Source organism: Musca domestica, unplaced genomic scaffold (genome assembly GCF_030504385.1).
Source record: "Musca domestica strain aabys unplaced genomic scaffold, Musca_domestica.polishedcontigs.V.1.1 33, whole genome shotgun sequence".
In the NCBI taxonomy this organism is placed as follows: domain Eukaryota; kingdom Metazoa; phylum Arthropoda; class Insecta; order Diptera; family Muscidae; genus Musca; species Musca domestica.
In genome coordinates, this window is record NW_026712312.1 from 10,484,063 (window position 1) to 10,498,901 (window position 14,839).

The 14,839-nt window shown below is 37.2% G+C and overlaps 4 protein-coding genes across 4 annotated transcripts in view; 2 read left to right on the top strand and 2 right to left on the bottom strand.

Moving 5' to 3' along the window:
- On the bottom strand, window positions 1–3,789 carry LOC101890631 (DNA-directed RNA polymerase III subunit RPC2). The gene is made up of 2 exons (XM_005176036.4): window positions 1,125–3,789; window positions 1–1,068 (listed from the first exon to the last, which is right to left on the bottom strand). The coding sequence occupies exons 1-2, from the start codon at window positions 3,681–3,683 to the stop codon at window positions 217–219; spliced, it is 3,411 nt and encodes a 1,136-aa protein (XP_005176093.1). The 5' UTR covers window positions 3,684–3,789; the 3' UTR covers window positions 1–216.
- Window positions 3,790–4,411: 622 nt separating this feature from the next.
- LOC101890463 (integrator complex subunit 5) lies at window positions 4,412–8,137 on the top strand. The gene is made up of 10 exons (XM_005176035.4): window positions 4,412–5,082; window positions 5,141–5,470; window positions 5,526–5,870; window positions 5,939–6,203; window positions 6,287–6,653; window positions 6,720–6,777; window positions 6,851–7,215; window positions 7,285–7,564; window positions 7,626–7,768; window positions 7,827–8,137. The coding sequence occupies exons 1-10, from the start codon at window positions 4,527–4,529 to the stop codon at window positions 8,121–8,123; spliced, it is 3,006 nt and encodes a 1,001-aa protein (XP_005176092.1). The 5' UTR covers window positions 4,412–4,526; the 3' UTR covers window positions 8,124–8,137.
- Window positions 8,138–8,404: 267 nt separating this feature from the next.
- On the bottom strand, window positions 8,405–11,261 carry LOC101890290 (serine/threonine-protein kinase stk11). Its single transcript, XM_005176034.4, has 5 exons — window positions 10,430–11,261; window positions 10,050–10,372; window positions 9,794–9,988; window positions 9,035–9,198; window positions 8,405–8,971 (listed from the first exon to the last, which is right to left on the bottom strand). Exons 1-5 carry the CDS (start codon window positions 11,138–11,140, stop codon window positions 8,739–8,741), a joined length of 1,626 nt encoding a protein of 541 aa, XP_005176091.1. The 5' UTR covers window positions 11,141–11,261; the 3' UTR covers window positions 8,405–8,738.
- Window positions 11,262–13,410: 2,149 nt separating this feature from the next.
- The window catches only part of LOC101895939 (elongation of very long chain fatty acids protein AAEL008004), a 49,630-nt gene continuing 48,201 nt past the window's right edge, over window positions 13,411–14,839 (top strand). The window contains exon 1 of the mRNA XM_020039017.2: window positions 13,411–13,907. The gene's annotated coding sequence lies outside the window, so the exon portion shown is untranslated. The remainder of the gene's footprint in view (window positions 13,908–14,839) is intronic.

Consider the following 14,839-nt stretch of genomic DNA (forward strand, 5'->3'; position numbering starts at 1 on the left):
TTGTCGATTACTACGAATATCCCTAGCTGCCAACAAGTTACGAAAACCTGAATCAGCGGCAAGGAATTACATTTATTTCGCCTTTTTCACAGTTTAAAATTGCTTCCAGCAAATGGGATTGTTCACGGACGATATTCAGCCGATCCCACAAAATCGCTTTTGCTCACAAATGTTTTTATTCATAATCGACAATTAGGACACACATTTACTTTTGCGTTAATAGTTCTGCAATTTTAGTTTGGGAACAACATTCATGCTTGTTAATTCTTGGAATAACAGTTTACATGCATATGGCATAGATATTTTTGACACGTTGGCCGATGACTGACAGTAATGGCACCACGAAGAGTAGGCTAGTCGTCCACATGACTTGCACACATCTACGTCAAATGCATCCGACGATATCATTAGGCGTTCCATAATCAACATACTAGCGCCATAAGATATTAAACAATCACGTTCCATTTCACCTAAACGTAAACCACCTTCCCGACTCCGACCTTGAGTAGGTTGTCTAGTGAGCACAGCTTTGGGACCTCTTGCTCTGGCATGCATTTTATCTTGCACCATGTGCTTCAATTTCTGGTAGTACACAGGGCCTGAATAAATATAAGCTTCCAAACTTTCGCCAGTTATTCCTGAGTAGAAATAGTCCTTGCCCATGTAATTGAACCCGTTTTTAAATAATTCATCCTGAATATCCGAACATTTTGAGCCACCAAAAGCAGTGCCATAGTGAAATTTCCCCTCCAATAGACCAGCTTTTCCACCCAACAGTTCGAGAGACTTTCCAACGGTCATACGAGATGGAAACCCATGAGGATTCATTATCATGTCTGGACAAATACCAAAATCATTGAAAGGTAGATCCTCTTGGTCTACAATTAGACCAGTCACACCTTTTTGACCGTGGCGGGAACTGAACTTGTCACCGATTTCAGGTCGCCTCGTTTGTCTTAATAAAATTTTTATTAAAAAATCTTCTTCGCCATTCGCCGACACCATTACTTTCTCAATATAACTGGGTTCTGGGCCTTTGTACGAAATTGGAACAGCTGTGTAGGAAACCTGAAATTAAAATATCCAAAATAGTAGAATATAAGTAAAAACAAATGTTTACCTACCTGTGAGCTCTGTCCCGTCTGTTCGATGGGATTAATCGAAGTTACGGCAGGCATTTCTTTGTTGATTAAAATTTGTTTATTCACCACCATCTCTCCAGGGGCAACTATGCCATCCGTATCTAAGGCATCATGTTTAAAAATAACTTTATTCGTTAGAGCATCTTTCATAGGTCCCATAATCCGGTCGTATGTCTGATTGGCATACCTTTTGACAGTACATTTTGAATTTTTGTATATAAGACATCGGCCATAACCTCGGTCAATTGAAGCTTTATTAAGTATAAGCGCATCTTCAATATCGTAACCAGAATAACTCATGACGGCAACGGTGGCGTTCTGACCGGCTGGTAACTTGTCGAATCCCGTCAATTCAATGGTCTTTGATTTTACCATTGGAGCTTGTGGATAGACGAGGTTGTACATGAGCGTATCTATGCGATTTTTTTGGTTATATCCAATAACGCCCATCGCTTGTTTGCCCATAGCACATTGGTAGGTATTACGGGGACTCTGGTTGTGATGCGGGTATGGAACTAATCCAGCACAAACTCCAAGCAACGTGAAGGGTTCTATTTCCAAATGTGTTGTTGTGTCAGGATCAATGTCGTTTTCGTTCCAGGCAATGAATGAATCGTTCTCTTCATTTACATCCAAATATTCTACGAGGCCATCGTGGAGGAAATCTTCGAATTTGCGGATGCCCCTCTTTAGTTCCTCAATGTGGTGCTGTTTTACAGCTGGCTGGCCTTTTCGGACAATTATGTAAGGTCGACACAAACGACCCCCATCAGTATGAATATATACACACCTTTGAGTGTGAGACGTGTGAATGGAAACGAAGGGTCCCAGGCGACCTTTACGTCTCATCATACGGAATACTTCTACTAATCTTTTGTAACTGATTGTTAAGCCTAAAATGTTACCATTGATGAAGACGAGAAATACCTTGGAATTATTAATGGCGTCCCCACCGACCAGACGAATGTCCTCTACACCCGCATTGAAGGCTAAACGGACTACTGGTTCTTCCTCAACTTCAGTGGTTATGTGAGTCATTAAAGCCAGGTTTTTGACAAGACCACAAGCTTCACCTTCAGGTGTGTCAGATGGACACAGCATACCCCACTGACTGGGTTGTAAAGAACGAGGGCCCGATACTTTTCGAGTTTTTTCGAATTGAGAATTTACCCTTGTCATCATTCCCAGGGCGGATATGTAGCTTAGTCTAGAAAGAACTTGTGTAACGCCAGCTCGCTCCATCTTGAAACGTTTAATGGTCCAATTTCCTGACGATATAGCTGACTCCAATCCAACTGTTATTTGCGCCGCTCTAATATGCTTCACCACATCGAACTGAGCGGCCTTCACCTTGGGAATATTTTTGTCTGCTATCATTTTAAGCTCCCAATTCATACGCTTAAATAAATCCTCAAACATCAGGGATATTAAAGACCCGGCCAATTCCAAACGCTTGTTACCATAGTAATCCCTGTCGTCCACAGCCGAGGCATCCAATTCCGCAGCCATAACGCGCCTGACCATAAGTGAAACGTAAATAGATTTTATTTGAAAATTAAAATTTTCCACAGGCACGTGGGCCAAAATTGTAGTTGTAAGCAGTTCCCTTGCTTCATCAGCTGGTGTTTTACTGGCAGTGGTTTGGAATCGTTTTACCATCAGTTTTGAGCCCATATATTCAAGAGCACGTTGCTGTGTAAAGATCTTTAGATTGAAAGCCTCGAGGAGGGAAGGTGCGAATCGGTTTTGTGTTTCCGTACTTGTGCCAATTAGGGACATAATCTCAAGATCTGACACTACTCCCATGGCTTTAAAGATGACAACTATGGGAATGTCATCTACCATTGAGTTGTGTTTCAAATAGTATTTACCGTGTTTGCTGAGGACAACAGTTCTTGATTTCTTTTCATGAGTGGAAGAGGTGACCTGGCACTGCACAGTCCCATTGAATTCTTCTGTGATCATCTTATTCCATGACAACTGTTCTTGAATGAGGATAACTTTCTCTTGTCCCCTTACTACAAAATATCCACCAGGATCCAAGGGACATTCATTTAACTTTGCCAATTCAAATTCTGATTTGCCAGTGAGGACACAGTTAGAGGATCTCAACATGACAGGCATTCGTCCAATCAGTAAATTATTCCTAACTATCCTCTGTGCTCCGCGCGTGTATTCGATGTCCACTGTAATAGGGGCAGAATAGGTAGTGTCTCTTAAGCGACATTCATGTGGCGTTGTGGCTTTTGTAATGTTGTAGCCATCTTCAATGTCTGGTGTACCAACCCGTACATCCAAATACTTGAGATAAAACATCGGATCAGCATCACTCAGCACCGTTTGGTTAGCTTGCACAATTTTTTTAATATCCACATTAACAAAATGATTAAAGGAGTCGATGTGCTGCTTTACTAAGCCCTTAACCTGTAGAAACGCAGGCACGAGTTTCCATTTTTCTTCTAACGGTTTGATGGGATTCGGCCAATTTTTCTTATCACTATCCCATCCGACGTCTTCCTCAGTGGTTGACATTTGATCCATATTTTCAAAATAATGTTCAGATCCCTCAGATCATCACAACTCCACACTTTGAAATAGAAAACAGTCAAGGACCGGGGATGCAATCGCTGACACTACCGATAGTTTCTGTGAAACATTTCATTATCGATAGTACCCATATGTTTTAACTGTCCAAATCAATAGATGGTAATCGAATAATATTTGCGCCTGGTCACTTCTCACAAACTCTGCGTTTTCAAAAGACATAGAAGTGAGTTAATGCGTTAATTATCTAAATAAAAAAATTGTATTTCAATTTTAATATACGAAAGTCTAAAGGGCTAAGTACATAAGAAGCTTGAAGTCATGGCTAGGCATATTTTGTAATATTTCATAAAGGGATTACAGAGCCGCACTAAAATCCAGCCGTCGTTTTCCATTATAATTTGACATTAATATGCCTAGCCATGACTTCAAGCTTCTTATGTACTTAGCCCTTAATAAATTATCTATTTCGTAAATTTAAAATTTGTAAAATTTGTACACTTGCGAGACATTGGAAATAACTGACTACAGGTTCAAAAAAGATTTTTAATTGAAAACATATTAGAGAATAATATTCATGGTCTATTGCATACTATTTTTCTTATTATTACAAAAATAATCGAACGAAGTTAGAAGTAAATGAAAATGTGGAATTAGATTAGTAATCATTCGTTCGATTTGATGATTTTTTTTAGTTCAGTGAACTATAATTCAACTAGTTCTAAAGCTCTCTTTAATGAATCATTCAGTCGAACTAGTTCGTTCGTGTAACAACGCTCCTAATAAACCTTCAGCTTGGATTTAACAGGAGTTCGTTCCCAGTTATCTGGAAAGGAAATAATGTTGAAACAACATGTTTTAGTAGAACTAAGACAATTCATTCAGTCTGTGTCCACCATTCATCGCAGCAGTTCTAATTTAACATCAATTGGCCTGATTAGAGCCTCGCTACATTTGCTAGATGATCTACCATCGTGCAGAGAAATTATTTTCGAATACTTTGCCTTGGTGGCTGAGGTAGGTGTCCAAAGCTATGTGAATACGGCGAATGTGGACCCACAAACAGGGTTGATTATACAGCAGCCGCAAAAAATGGCCGGAAATCAGCAGCAACAGCAGCCTGTCTCCCAGGAAGATCCGTGCTTCGAAATGATACAGCAAGCTCTGGATAATATGGTGAGCAAAGGTCCAAGTGCATGGGCAACGGTCATTGCGTCGTGGAGCCTAGAACTGGTAGGGAGCTTGTCTGATAAGTATAGCAAAAGAATGCCGATTGGTGCAGCTTGTAATTATTGGCTAAACTGTTCAACCATGCGGGGACTGCTTGCATTGGTTAGTGTTTGTTTTCGAAAATTGACGAACGCCGAAGCAGAGTCATGTGTGGAGACTTTATTAGGTAGGTGCTTCAACAAACATCATATTATATTGTGTTATTATTGATGTTTTAATTCCAGCTGCCTATCAACGATATTCAATGACTTTTGATTGGGTAGTGGCTCGCCTGGGAGGATGTTTTCCCTCTAAAATCATATCACAAATTCTGCAATGCAGCCTTAAACGATTTTCAGAGAATTATCCTTGCCGATTCGACTCTGAGATAGGTATTCTTGAGTACCTATGTTTTGCTCACGAACAAGTGCTTCGAGTTTGCGTTAGAGATCTGTTAGAGGATGGTTTTCAACCTAAGAAAAAGTTAGACGCTTTAATAGTACCCTTTGTGTTGGAATTTTGTAATTATTCGGATATATTGCTGCAAAATACTGTTAGCGTTTTTCTTGAAATGTGTAAGAAGAACTTATTTGGAAAATCATATGAGTAACTGACCTAATTCTTTTTCAGATAACGATGAATTACGTTGTAATATCGCCCAGAAGGCGCCATTGTGGATGGCAAATAGATTATTTGCAGATATGCAACCATCTCTAAACAATTTAATACTACGACTTAAAATGAATGGTGCCAAAGCTTTGATTACTGTATCAAAAATGTCGGAACAATATTCGTGGTGCCAGGACTTCTTAGAATATTCACTCCAGGAGCTGGAGCAAATTGTACTGAATGCTAGAGTTTGCCCTTTAATGGACGATTTGGCAACAGAGGAAACGAAATACATGTTATGGAAAAGCTGTTTGAGCACAAATATTTATGAACAACAAACTGCTGTACGTCTTCTACTAGTTGTTTGTATGTATTTAATGTCAGTGTACTATGTAATCCGTACAAACTACTCTATTGTCTCCTCCATCATTTAGCTACACAACACAACCATATATATTATCAGACAATATCAGAATTACTGCGTAAGAGTTACGCCCTTAATTCGTCTGGCCTGGGTGCCATAGTAAGGATGATTGGTGGTCAATCAGGCGTGGTTGAGTTCCCAGAAATAAAATCAGGCATTCAAATGGTCCTGGAAGATGCTCTACTGCAGGAACAGCTGAAAAAAGCACGTCTAACAAAGTCCTTCGATGAGTCTGAGGCCCTCAATATATTTAAAAATTTAAATACGTTAACGAAGCAAGTCAAAATTCAATAATAATTAATACATTACTTTTATATGCATTGATCACATTTAACTTATTTTTTTATTTTGCTTATAGAATGGAAAAGAAAAATAACTTCTGTTGTATAAAACAACATCAGCTAAGATCAGCTTTAAATGAAAGCCTGCCGAAAATTTTGCAAATACTGGAAGTTACATTGGAAAAACTCGTATTAAGGATGGATGCAGAAGCTTCTGTGCGCAGTGAGGAGAAGTTTCGTGATCTCCAGAACCAAACAAACAACAACACCATTAACGTCTACAATTCACGCAAAAAGCCAAGGCTTGGAATTGTAGCAGATATTTGCGAAGAGGAGGAAGAAATTGATTATATGTCAAAACGTCTAATGTTGGCACACACAATTATAGACATATTGAACACAATTGAAGCGGGTTCAAAGTCGCAAGTTATAAAGACCACCGAGGTACCACTACTCATGTCTCCAATTATATTGTCATGTATTAATGTGCGTTATTTTTATTCCTTACAGATATTAAAAATGGCCATACTGAGCGTTAAGTACTTTTATATTAGTCTAAATGAACCAAGTAAATGTGAAATATTGTTATATTCAAGGTACTTTATAAGATTTATCTCTAATACAATTCTTAAAATTCACAGGTACAACCGAACGTATGGCCGCCATTAACCGCGTGTTAGTTTTACTCCAACGTCAGTGCAGAGCACGAAAATCGTCCCGTTCCGCTTGCCTAAGAGAACTTGTTGAGGGTGCACTCTTTTATTACGGTTATTTATTTGGCCAATATGAAGATCCTCCCATGGACGAGCTATTGATCCCCGAAAATGAAATGATTATAGTACAAAATCAAAAACAGTCATTTGGGCCAAATTCTAATCGGTCTATTCTGCATGCTGGGGTCATTGGTCGTGGTCTAAGGCCCGAAAATGCTTTAGCCGGGGAATTATGTCCACCTGAAGCGCAAACACTGCTTCTAAAAGCGTTAGAAATGTGTTGTTCCGACATTGTGGGTTATTGAAATTCGGAATATACCTATACCAGAATATTAAAATTAATGTTTAAATTTGTTTTACAGGATCGTCAAGTCGCAATCGAATCCTATTCGACAATTTCACTGCTTCTGGTAGAAATGGTATCAACCGATGTAATGTACAATGGACTTCCATTTCCGGACGAAGAATTTACTAAAGTAACAATGGAAAGGGACCTACTGATTAGGAGAGCTTTCATTACATCTCCCATATTGTGGTCTTTACTAGGCTTTATATCGACACATCGACCAGCTTTGTGTTTCTCTTCCGTATTATTGAGAGCACTGTGCGCCACGTGTTTGCACCAATGGAGGGCAAAAAACGGTATGTTCATCCAACAATTAAAAACATCCAACATCGTTGATCATATGCTCTTATTCCGCAGTCAATAAGTTTGAAACAAGTAACGCAAGTGGTGAACTCATGGAAACAACAAAGAATCTTTTAAAAATTCTTGCAATGGGGCAGTTGTTGCCGCCTCCTCTTTCTAATCTCCACAATATCATTGAACACTTCGAACCACAAGAGGTTAGAGAGTATTCACTGTCGAAGTTGACAAAATTTGATGTAATGTTGTTATTTTTAGATTGCCCTATTACTTAAGGAGTGCGTGTGGAGTTATATGAAGGATAATGTACCGTCTCCTGCTCAATTTCACGTCGATAACAATGGACTGCAATGGCGCAATTCTCAGTTGTGTAAAATTCCACCACAGTACGTGGACACATTGCGGAATCTGATGCAGAAAAAACTTTCAAAATTAGGTCAACACTACTATCAAATGTTTATTATGCCCGAGTATGTTTCAAACGGCATGTCTCAACTTCACAATGTTCCAGCAAGCATAAACCCCACGCTATCGGATCATGCGATTGAAATATAAACAGATTACCAAAACTCCAAGTACTTATTTTTTATAAATTGTAATTGTAAGTATATTCGATCGTTATTGACAGCAGTCATGAGTAAAATTGAAGCAAGTTTAAAGGGGTGTTTTAAATGAACCAATTTCCCTCACTTTTATGTTATAATTTTGTTTTGCAGCATTTTACACAGTCAATTCAATCTAATTTGTAATGTGTTTTTTATATATTACACACAGACCATGTTTGAATAGTATCTTTGTTCGCAGTAATTTATAATTCAGGCCAAGTCACTTTTGACTTTCTTGCAATTTCATTGTTTTATTGTTTCATCTATCAACTATGCAGTAAATAAAAAGTTTAACAACTTAAAAATATACACAAATTATTTAGTCTAATCGATGGTAGATATAACTAAATAAATACTATAACAACAAAGAAATATTGTAAATCGAAATATTCCAATTAAGGAGCCAACAAAAGTAAGAAAATTAAAAATAACTACGCTTCACCTGAAATTGGGAAAACATATAAACTACTGCATGGGCGTGCATTAAAGAAGTGACATGTGTTTGGGTATATCTTCGATAATTGCCACGGGTGCACATATTCATTTTGTTTTCCATTGCCAAATCCTAAGAGGGACGACAGTTAGATAACTTTCGCACAGAAATACATGAGGTAAGTTTTTTTGCTCGTCTTTTCAATGAGGATGACTTTTTCTCCTTGGTGTGGTGGGAAGCAGAATTGGAACAAGATTGTGCATTGTGATAGTTACTCGATGAAGCTGCCATTGTTGCAAAAGAATTGTGCTGTTGCTGAGCTTTAATTTCTGCGGCGGCAGCGGCAGCTTTGCGTGCTAACTCTTCTGCAATAAATAAAGGTTAATAATGTAGGATAAAGTTATACAAAAAATAAAAAATAAACATACGGTTTAGGTCATGTTCGGTAAAATATACTTCTTCCAAATCACGATCAGTTTCGTAATGGTAGGCATCCAAATAAGGCAGTACAGTAGAGCGTCGATATTTATCACTTTTTAGTGGCGGAATGGGTATCGGTGGTCCCTTTTCTTCGGGTGCCGAAATGAACCAGCTGCAAAAATGTTGGCAATAATAATTTTTAGGCTTTAGCATTATAATTTGAATGTGTACCACAAAACATGTTTTTAATCGTAACGATAACGTGGACTATAACCACCCAAAAATGGAATTTAAATAGTTATAAAACTAATCATTAGAAAATTTGTAAGGAAGGAAATCCTCCCCACTCTTAACTCAGTATAAAAGGCTTCTGCTTGGAAAACCAAATTAGGGACATTTCATTAATATGCATTTGATTGATGCAAATAAAAAGATTAAAAATTATTTTTAAGAAAATTTAATGTGTCCATGTAGGGTATATGTAGAAATTAGCAATTGGTCTGTAGAGAAGTAAGAGTATTCTAAAGAATTAGAGCCACAAACAAAATTATGCATAATTTTTAAAAGCCTTTGGCTCCTTATTGGCATCTGATATAAATTGACATAAATGCGCATTTAGTTGCCTTTTCGTTTGGTTTTGTGTAAATAACAAACTTGAACCACATTGCCGTAATAATGAGGAACTTATGGAAAAATAGAACATTTGTTATGTTATTCACTAGGTACAACTTTTTCCGAAGTAGTTAAAATTCAATTGTGTTACTTACGGATCTTGCCTTATTTGCTGTATAGAATAACGTTCCTCCGGGTTATCCTGTAGCATCCCAAGGATTAACACAGCAAGTTTCTCATCTAGCTTGTATAGCCAATCGGGGGCTTCCCACTGTCCGCGACCAATGCTTTCAAGTAGGCGATAAATATTGTCGCCATCGAATGGATATTTTCCTGTGCATAGGTTATAACTGCAATGAAAGGCTCGTTTAATACTAAAATTCACTTTTTTGAATGTCTCTTTTGATTTACAGAGTAACTCCACTGCTCCAAATGTCAACTTTTGTACCCGAAAATGATTCCAGGCCATTGGCGATTTCTGGAGGCTGGAATGCCGGAGACCCTTGTCCCGTTGTGCAAGTATCGTCTGGAGCAAACAATTCCAGTTGCTCAGCAACTCCAAAGTCCGATATTTTTAGGGTCTCATCTAAAGTCAGCAGTAAATTACCTGGTTTTATGTCCTTGTGTATTACTCGCATGCCATGCAAATATTCTAAGCCATTTATTAGTTGGCGAAAATATCGATGGGCTTGATATAATGGAATTTTCTTTTCAGGGGCATTGTCGAGCATTTCCTAAGGAAGATTCACTACTTAGTAAACGACAGTTTTCTTTTAAGGCGGTGCACATACCTGGAGGCCTCCAACACAATATTCCATTATTAGATACATCTTCTGTTTCTCGTCGTTGTACAAAACATCTAATAGAGCCACTACATTTTTATGCTTCAATTGTTTTAATAGCTTAATCTCCCTCTGTACGTTCTGTTCACCATTAGGTATGCGCCTCAACTTGCGCCTAGTTAATATTTTTACCGCTCTTCGACACAGATTCTCTGAATCAAGGACCTCTTTTACTTTGCCATAGGAACCTTCTCCTAGCACATCACCCATCACATATTTGCCAACCATTTTAATGTTTTTCTTTTTCTGTTGGTATATAATTTCGGCACTGTCCACACGGTTGAACATGTTTCCCATATCCAATGTTGCCAAATCAAGGTTGTCAATATCTAACCACGTCACTTGGTGATGGTGTGTCTGTTGTTCTTCGAGCAGGTATTGGGCTGCTTCATCTCCATGCAAGAACTGCGGCTCCCGACCTTTCTCCCCGCAAAAGTGATCGTCTTCTTCTGCATTTGGATATGTATCTATGTGAAATTTATTATTAGCCATAATTAGAGTTGAGCTATCGCCGCCAGCGGCAACTGATTTTTCAAGATTCCTTCCTTGATGGCGGCTCTGTCTGTCCCCATTGTCGAAAGTGGTACTTGGCGGTGGAGTTACTGCCACTTGATCATGACCTTTTACTTGCACTTCCATGGCGACATGGGTGATAGTCATTTGTTTTATATTTCCCGCACGTATCCCGATGTCCTCTAAGGTTTGTGCTGACTTCCAGTCCAGTCAAATTGTCAATTGTGCTAAATGAAATGTCAAAATTAATGCTTGAAGCGAAAATAAATATTTTCGCCTTGACAGAAGAATTTTGTGGCGAATATGTTTGTTGTCATTTTTTTTTGTATAACAGTTCTGCCATGATCCAAGTATAAGGTCCCCCTTACAGCTCAGCTGATTACCACGCGATCTGTCAATTAAATTTGAATTCGCTGCTACTAAAACAAACTTCAAAACTATAGTAGAAGAATACAGGTAGTCGCATCGCATAGCTCCTGGGACAATGAACTGTCGAACCAATTTTTAAATTGAAAATTTTAAATGAAAAGTTATTCAAATTTCCAAAAACTGTTGAAAAATACATATCAACAACCTACGATTGGTGTCGTATAAGAAAATTTATAAAATAAAAAAAAAAAAAAAAATAAATAAATTTTCTACAGCAGTAGAGCTTTTATACCATGGTAGAAGAATATAGGTAGATGCATGAAGGCTTGGGAACATTAATATGTCAAAATTGTTAAATTGTTTTTTTTAATAGGTACATTTTATAAGTTTTCTTATACGGCACCAAACGGAGGTTGTTATGATATGTATTTTTCAACAATTTTTACAAATATCAACAATTTTACATTCAACATTTTTAATTTCAAAATCAGTTGGTCAGTTCATTGTCCGAGCAACTGCGTCGATGCGTCTACCTGTACTTTTCTACCATGATTTTCTATCAGATTTTCTCTCAAAAGTATGAACCAAACTGTTTAATCGACCAATTTCATGGCTAAACTGGTTAATAGCTTTATTGCGTGAGCCGCAATCTATGTGGCTTCCAATCAACGGTTTTGAAAATATTTTGTTTTTATTTTTCAAAATACACAATACAAATACAATACATGCACAAAATTGGCATCAGTCCGCCATTTAGAAAAAATTGTATCAGCCAGGAGCTATACGATGCGACTACCTGCATTCTTCTACCATAGCTTTGAAGTTTGTTTTTGTTGCAGCGAATTTAAATTTAATTGCTGCGAGGAGTTGATTGTCGTCTCTGCTTCAAGCGCGTTGGAAACAAAAATGAAAAACGTCCCAACGAAACGAATATGAAGGCCACAAAGGAATACCCAATAAAAAACAGAAAACAAAGACTCGGGGTACTCTGTTGTTTACGAATGAGTGTAATGCATAACGCCCGGGTACTCTTTGTTTACGAATGAGACATGAGAAAATTGAACATCTTCACTAAAGAGCGCGGAACATGGTAGAAGAATATAGGTAGACGCATCGACTCAGCTGCTGGGACAATGACCTGTCAAACCAATTTTGGAATTGAAAATGATAAATGAAAAATTATTTCAATTTATAAAAATTGTTGAAAAACGCATATTATAATAACCTCCGAATGACGTCGTATGAGAAAACATATAAAAATCTGCTTATATTTGAAAAGACATTTAAAATATTTTGACATATCAATGTTCCCAAGCGTTGATGCATCTACCTGTATTTTTTTACAATGAGCGCGGAACTAGCTACAAAGGTGGTTTACACACCATTGAACAAAGCGGTGCAGGCACTTGGATTGGGCGGGAGTTGCAGGGAAAATGCGTGGTACAATTAAATGAAGGTAACCCCATTTCAAATTATAAGGCCCATCTCTAAATATTCTGCCAGGTATTTTACAATAAAGCTGAAAGGATGGGAATAGTATAAGAACCTGCAGAGGAATTCTTTAATTCATTTTTGAATTACCGACCAAAATCGATAACTTTCAAAGGCTAATGGTTTCGGTAGTCGACTTTTAGTATTCAAAGTTCTGGAACTTGAACTCAAAGTCGATATTCGATTTTTTCCAAACTTGCTAAAGCCAATTGTTGACAAATTCGAGTTTTCACTTTAAGAACAAAATCGATACCTCGAGACTTTCCATTACCTATCCCTAGTGTCGTTTTGGAACGAACTACTTCAAAAGAACTATTCTTTGCTTCGTTCCATCTTTTTTAAAATAAAAAAATGAATAAAATGGAAAAAATAAAAAATTATATGCATGGCTTTCCTTTGAATTGTTCCGTTTAATGTTCAGGGTGCAAACAGGTCGTGTAGTAGAAAGAAAAGCTTGCATTGTGATTGTCATGCTGTCAATGTTTTTGTTTAAGTTTTAGTATGATTAATTCACAATTGTATGAATTTTGACAATACGGATGACATCAACTGGTCTTGTCTGATGAACTTATTCAGTGTAAAGAGTGATAAAAGAATACCAATTTATAAAGAATTTTGAAATTTTTGGCATATCATTGTTCCCAAGTGTTGATGCATCTACCTGTATTCTTCTACCATGATAGCTCCATCATCTGGTATAACCTTCACACAGCTCTACCTGTCGATATTCGTTGTTGAATGATGCAAAAGTAACAAAAAACATTTTCAAATTGATGTAGATGTGACTTTCAAAAAGAATATATCAATTGATGCCCGTAATATTACGTTTAGGGCATTAAAGGTCTGGCAACACAGTTAGATAATTAAATACTTGTGGGGTGCTTTGTGCTCGTCGGAATAAATAAACAAGAATTTTCCAGTTGTAGTAATTAATTTAAAATAATAGCTATATTTCCTTTAAATTGGAGCACTTACAACTGCAGGGTGCATAAAAATATTTGTGATACAAAATAAATCAAAATATGTACAAATGTATTTGTGGTGTCACTAATTGGTGAGTTCTCTTTATTTTTTTGGTTTTCCATTGCACTGGCATTTATGGTACACAAAACAAGGCAGACCATCATAGTTACCAATAAACTATGATTCAGATGTACCAAAAATGCTTATTAAAACTGGTAAACATGCAATTTATTGTGATTGGTCGATTTCCAGGGTTTACCCAGGTACTTTTATGTGAAGAAAAATTTTAGCCATTTTATGTCGAAATTGCTTTGCGCCTTGTTTGCTTAATTAGAGTTATAGATTTGCATTTAATTATTTAGGCGGTCGCAAAAATGACGAAGGAAAGTTTTTAAAAGAATGAACAATAACTGCCAAAAGATATGGATGTTTCACATTACGTCTTCCTCGCAATATATTTAATTTTTTATTTGTATTTAATTCTTGGTCTGTACTTAATTTACGTTAATTAATTTCATAATTTAGATAAATATACAATTTTTTGCAAGGAAAAATGCTTTGGAACATTTACGCTACACAGAAATGTTTTTTTTTGACTTATTGTTCCTGATCATTTATTACGAGCGAATAACGGTTTTCGTCAGTGAGTGTCTTCCAACGCGTGCGATAGTGCTTGTTTGTAAATGTTGAAAGATTGAAAAATCGAAAATCCTAAAAGTGCCGACTACTAGTACACTTACCCTAGTTAACATTTTTTATTTTTAAAATAACTTCTGGGGGGAATATCCCAGAAAAAAAGGGAACTGATGAGGATTGGTGGCTCTTTCCGAAACCTAGGTATTCCCTGCCTTACCCCCTGAAGTTTTGATTACTTATAGCGTGTTTAGATACACAATTTTATCCGGGATAACCCATATTATCAGGATTTTTTGCTTTGTATTTAATAAACCCAGTGGCATGGTACAATTAGGAGGTAGAGCAGATTCGTAAAATTACCAAAACACGACCATAAGGCTGAGTCCC